Source organism: Xyrauchen texanus, chromosome 47 (assembly GCF_025860055.1).
Source record: "Xyrauchen texanus isolate HMW12.3.18 chromosome 47, RBS_HiC_50CHRs, whole genome shotgun sequence".
In the NCBI taxonomy this organism is placed as follows: Eukaryota; Metazoa; Chordata; class Actinopteri; order Cypriniformes; family Catostomidae; genus Xyrauchen; species Xyrauchen texanus.
In genome coordinates, this window is record NC_068322.1 from 26,126,763 (window position 1) to 26,133,434 (window position 6,672).

The 6,672-nt window shown below is 36.4% G+C and overlaps 1 protein-coding gene across 1 annotated transcript in view; it reads right to left on the reverse strand.

The window, feature by feature from the left end:
- LOC127638712 (lysine-specific demethylase 5A-like) overlaps positions 1-5,103 on the reverse strand; it is a 63,583-nt gene extending 58,480 nt beyond the window's left edge. Inside the window, exons 1-4 of the mRNA XM_052120356.1 lie at positions 4,556-5,103; positions 935-1,012; positions 684-806; positions 61-231 (exon numbers count right to left, since the gene is read on the reverse strand). Coding sequence (XP_051976316.1) covers positions 61-231; positions 684-806; positions 935-1,012; positions 4,556-4,702 — 519 coding nt within the window. The 5' untranslated portion in view covers positions 4,703-5,103. The remainder of the gene's footprint in view (positions 1-60; positions 232-683; positions 807-934; positions 1,013-4,555) is intronic.
- Positions 5,104-6,672: the final 1,569 nt, after the last annotated feature.

The window sequence follows — 6,672 nt, forward strand, 5'->3', positions numbered from 1 at the left end:
CCCATGAGTTTGTAACAACATGGAGGTGAGTTTAATGATGTCAGAACGAGACACACTCACTGTTAATGATGCTCCAGTCTGGAAGAGTTCATATGGATACAGAAGCCGCTCAAAGTGAGAGCGCAGCAGAGATCCGATTCCCTTCCCTGATGGGAAGCCCATGCGACTGCTGATCCTAGACCAGCGCTTCTCCTTACAGACCAGTTCAAAACCACCTTCTGCAGACACAAGCTAGCAAATACAAACACAAATGCTGTCACTTTAGCTTTTAGAAAAGAGACGCTCCTAGGGGGCCTGGGTAGCTCAACAAGTAAAGAGTTTAAATCCAGGCTGTGCTGAGTGACTCCAGAAAGGTCTCCTAAGCAACCAAATTGGCCTGGTTACTAGGGTAGGTAGAGTCACATGGGGTAACCTCCTTGTGGTTGCCATTATATGGTTCTTGCTATCAGTGGGGTATGTGTTAAGTTGTGCGTGGATGCCGTGGAGAATAGCGTGAAGCTTCCGCACGCACTATGTCTCCGCGGTAACGCTCAACAAGCTATGTGATAAAATGCACAGATTGACAGCTTCAGATGTGGAGGCAACTGAGATTTGCTCCTGAATGCTGATTGGTCAATAGAGAGTTCCAGTCACACTACATTAGTAACAGCTTATAGTGTAATTGATGCGCATGTGTGTTTTACCTTGCTCAGCAAGTACAGATCCAGCACTTTTCTCTCCACATGAGGAAAACGCAGTTTACAACCCTGAAGCTCCCAAAACTTGGCAATCTGATCCAGGAAGTTGAGCTTGACTCTGGTGAGGGCCTGAACAGAAGACAGATACATGCAGCATTCATCACCCGAGTGTTTATTACACTCACAGAGAACGTCAGATAAAAGTACATAGATGTAGTATTCTTTATTTGTGTGTTATAAATATTTAATAAACTCACCTCTAGTTCATTGAGGCGTTGGATTCGTGGAGTGAAGCGGAAACTCCGAACGTCACAGGCAAAAGGAGGCTGCCAACCCTTCAAACAAACACAAAACATATCTTTAGACAAACAGAGATGATTAATAATGATTTAATTTCAGGTCATGTTTGCACTTGGGTCATGGACAAATAAAAGGTTGTCAAAGGTGATACAAATTTTAAATCTTTTAGAAATCTGTATCAAATACATAGAAATGTAATCTTTGTGTCCATGTTGGTTTCATAATAAAAAAGCATTTTCTAAAAATGTAACTTTAACAAAGACTTTAACAAATGTCATGCGGTGTAACGATGGAGTAAAATGTATTAAAACGCTTTCAATTCTGTTAATTTCGGTTCTGTTAATAGTTCTCCAGTGTGCAATTTTCCACAGATGCAGCTGGAAAACTGTCCTGAAATACTCTGACAGTGTTTCCAGCAGCAGTGCCCCCTACTGACTCTACAGCGCAAAACACAGTCCTACCTGTATATTTAATTCAAAATCGAACGAGTCTCGAGCCGTCTCTTTTTACAGCGCAAAACAGTTGCACTTCCGGTACAGTTAGATTCCCGAAAGAATGATTCAAAGGAGCCAGTTCTTTTGAATCTACAGCGTGAAACATACAGTGCTTCCAGTATACAAGTAATCTTATACTGATGTGCAAGTTATGAATGTCCAACTCAAAATTAAATAAGTACAATATTAGGCTACAAAACACGGTCTAAACTGTCACTGAAACGGTTTATTTAATGATGATCCGTGTCTCTATTAAATCAAGTAGTGTCATTACTGACTGATTGCTCATATGACAATGTATAATTAAAGATACACAAGTTTTGTTGTAATAAGTGGAATTTTATTAAATAATAAATTAATGAAATATGCCATCACATTGCTGGTTGTTTTAGATTTGTTTATTTCAAATATAGTAAAGATTTATTTGATTGTATTTGTCTCTAAAAAGTCTGCAAACACACCTTTTACAAGAACTGATTTAAATTTATTTCTGATTGGTTACATCTGCTCTGTAGAAATATGAAATTATTTCATAATTTGGTAACAGACAGGAGAGGGTAGTAAATGCAATAAGAATTGCATTTCTCATTTCTCTCTATGCAGCCGAGTGGGCCTGACTCACTGTACATTCTCTTGACTGTCCGAGGAAACTGGGTGCCTTTTTTGTTTCTTTTTGTGTTGCTTTCGCCTAGTGCCTGGAGATTGTTTTGTGGAGGAACACACCTTTGGAACGATATGTGGATGAATCTACATGTTCTTTGTGTTTATCCCTCCCTGGTTTTGTATTGAACAGGAAGTTCTTGCCCCTATTTTGCCACTGCAAAGCCTTTCTATTAAACTAACCGGAGAAGTTAAGCCACACCCTGTCATCTCGCATTTGCACGCAGTATGGACAAAAGTGTCCAGAATGTTTAATTCTGACATTTATTTAAATGTTGCCTTGAGCATATGGATGAACCCAAAATTCCGTATTAACAAGTCCCCTTTATGCTGGTCAGAGTAGACTGTGAGGAATCTTAATACGCTCTGTGACCTATATGAAAGTGGAGTGTTGAGATCTTTTGAAAAGTTCATATCATTTTATTCCGTATTTTCTGTCATCTTTATTTTATCTGTGACTGAAATCAATAAAAATTGTTAATAAAAAAAATAAATACTTTGAACTTTTAACTGATGATCATCATAGCAGAGGTGTATTCAAGTCATGGTTTTGTGTAAATAGCCATTTTAATGTATTTTTTAATTATTTATTAGATTTGAACATAAAAACAATAAATTAAAAAAAGTACCATGTCACTGACCTATTTAACAACATTCACTTAAAATCAATAACACCACAATGAACATGACAAGCGGACTTTGTGGAGAAACACTGTCATCAGGGTTAAACACAAAATTATCCTTATTATCTTTGTGATATATTGTGATCTAATCCACAAGTATTTTATATAATAATCTGGGTTTACTGTGTCTGTGGTGTCTGACTTTGTGTTTTAATGAAATAAATGTTAGTGTTTAAGCACCGGTGGTGGTCTGATCTTGTGTTTTATACATGAACACATGAATTATGGTACCTGTGGTGATGTGATCTTGTATTTTATACATGAAATGTTAATTTACGGTACCTGTGGTGGTCTGATCTTGTGTTTTAATACATTCAATGTTATTTTACGGTACCTGTGGCGGTATGTTCTAGTTTTTAATAAATTAAATGTTATTTTACGGTACCTGTGGCGGTATGTTCTAGTTTTTAATACATTAAATGTTATTTTACGGTACCTGTGGCGGTATGTTCTAGTTTTTAATACATTAAATGTTATTTTACGGTACCTGTGGCATTCTGATCTCGTGTTTTACACATTAAATGTTATTTTACGGTACCCATGGCAGTCTGATCATGCGTTTTATATGTTCAATGTTATTTTACGGTACCCGTGGTTGTCTGATCTTGTGTTTTATACATTGTTATTTTACTGTCCCTGTGGAGGTCTGTTCTAGATTTTAATACATTCAATGTTATTTTACGGTACCTGTGGCGGTCTGATCTTGTATTTTATTACATTAAATATTATTTTACAGTACCTGTGGCAGTCTGTTCTAGTTTTGAATACATTAAATGTTATTTTACGGTACCTGTGGTGGTCTGAACTTGTATTTTATTACATTAAATATTATTTTACGGTACCTGTGGCAGTCTGTTCTAGTTTTTAATACATTAAATGTTATTTTACGGTACCTGTGGTGGTCTGAACTTGTATTTTATTACATTAAATGTTATTTTACGGTACCTGCGGCAGTCTGTTCTACTACAATAAATGTTATTTTACAGTACTTGTGGTGGTCTGATCTTGTGTTTTATACATAAAATGTTATTTTACGGTACTTGTGGTGGTCTGATCTAGTTTTTAATACATTACATGTTATTTTACAGTACCTGTGGCGGTCTGTTCTAGTTTTTAATACATTAAATGTTATTTTACGGTACCTGTGGCGGTCTGTTCTAGTTTTTAATACATTAAATGTTATTTTACGGTACCTGTGGCGGTCTGATCTTGTGTTCTATACATTAAATGTTATTTTACGGTACCTGTGGCCTTCTGATCTTGTGTTTTATACATTAAATGTTATTTTACGGAACCTGTGGCAGTCTGGTGTAGTTTTTAATACATTAAATGTTATTTTACGGTACCTGTGGCGGTCTGATCTTGTATTTTATTACATTAAATGTTATTTTACAGTACCTGTGGCGGTCTGTTCTAGTTTTGAATACATTAAATGTTATTTTACGGTACCTGTGGTGGTCTGATCTTGTATTTTATTACATTAAATGTTATTTTACGGTACCTGTGGCAGTCTGTTCTAGTTTTTAATACATTAAATGTTATTTTACGGTACCTGTGGTGGTCTGAACTTGTATTTTATTACATTAAATGTTATTTTACGGTACCTGCGGCAGTCTGTTCTAATACAATAAATGTTATTTTACGGTACCTGTGGCGTTCTGATCTTGTATTAAATGTTATTTTACGGTACCTATGGTGGCCTGATTTTTTGTTTTATACATTAAATGTTATTATACAGTACCTGTGGCGGTCTGATCTTGCAAATACCGGTGTTCTCGGCGATCTCTCTGATTTTATGGATGAATCCGAACGGGTCGCTGAAGTCCTGCCAGCTGGGCTCGAACACGGGACACTCCGGCGGTGCCACGAACTCACTGAACACCGACATCTCACAAACACACACACATCATCTCACAAACAACATCAGTGCGCGACACACTCGTGTGTTTTCATGAATCACTGTCTGTCAGATTATGTTTGTTAATTCTTCAGTTCTTAGCGGACCCCAAGACTTCCATCCAGTTTCTCTTGAAGAAGAGCGTAGATAATCTGCGTGTGTATTATAATTATTATTGATGATTATTGATGAAGAGCGAGCAGAATAAAATTATATGTTTCTTCATCTTAAGTGTTTGATTAATCTTTAAGCGATTCACATCCGTCCGATCAGTCACTTGTCCACCAGATCCGTTAGTTCAGTAGATTGATGATTAATCTTTAATAATTTGATGAACTGAACATAAAAACAGTGTTAGCATCTTAAACTAGCCTGCCTCTGCTCTGTTTCCGGAAGCGTCACATTCTACTTCCTGCAACAGTAGTACTTCCGCTATTGCAAAAGACCACCCACATTTGTGACAATAAAAGTTTACCAAATATCTCAGAAATGCAATGGATAAAACAATGGGAAGATTTCGTTTAGTGAAGTAGGCTCTCACAGTGGCAGCACACTGTTGTACCTCATCCCTTTGTGTTGGTCCAGTAGGGGCAGTGGGCTGCTTGAGACACATTTTTTATCAAATAAAAATATCTTTGTTAAATTATTATTATTATAAAAAAGTAATTGATACCTTTACATTAATGATGCCTTTTGAGTGTGAAATGAACACATGCATTTCTCGACAACTCAAAGCAAAGTTGTCTGGCCATGCCCTTACAAAAACAGTTTTCAATCAATAATACTGTAGTTTCTGTTTCATGTAGGTAAATGGAGTTTTTTTGGAGATGAAAAAAAAAAACTGCAGAATTGCTGTAATGATATAGTTTGAGCAAAGTACGAACTAACATTGTACAACTGCAGTAGTATTGCAGTACAACTGAAGTGCAAATTAATTACTACTGATGTACAATTGCAAAATTAATACATTTACATTTACATTTATGCATTTGGCAGACGATTTTATCCAAAGGGACTTATAGTGCACTTATTACAGGGACAATCCCCCCGGAGCAACCTGGAGTTAAGTGACTTGCTCAAGGACACAACGGTGGTGGCTGTGGGGATCAAACCAGTGACCATCTCCTTAACAGTTTAGTCTTCCCCCATTATTCAGGGATATTTCACTTCTAGAAGAGCTTGTCCTCATTGTTCAAGTTTGTTCTTATAAATGCCTTTATCTGAGATGTGGAAACATTGAATTTCTTTTGGATGTACATAGCCTGGAAAAAAAAAAAAAAAAAAAAGAATGAGAGAAATGCTAATAAGATTCAGTTAACTCCCTCACCACAGCCATACGTTATGCTTAAGCTTTTTGTGGCATCACAGTACTAGGAAAATTATTCACCCCATTCCTAATTCCATACTTATTATATTAGTCACAATTAATGCCTTTTAATATTTCAGAAATTAAAGGATAAGTTCACCCAAAAAATAAATATTCTCTCATCATTTACTCACCCTCATGGCATCTCAGATGTGTTTGACTTTCTTTTCTGCTGAACACAAATGAAGATTTTTAGAAGAATATCTTAGCTCTGTACAGTACTGTGCAAAAGTCTTAGGCACATAAGATGTCTCACAAAGGTATTTGTCTTAAGATGTTTATTTATATCTTCAGCTTTAGTAAATGTTAGACTCCCAAACATCACTTTTGCAAATAGAATAGAACAGAAGAACAGGGAGTCCTGCAACAGAAGGCATGACCCCACAGAGTAGCCCGCTGAATATTGTGTCTGTCTGAGATTAAATAAAGAGACAATTGAGATAATATAATATCTAAATAAATAAAAGAACTGTGGCGAATTCTCCAGGAAGCTTGGAACATCCTATCTGCTAACAACCAAGAAAAACTGTGTCCAGGTGTAACTAGGAGAATTGGTGCTGTTTTAAAGGCAAATGTGGCCACACCAAATATTGAT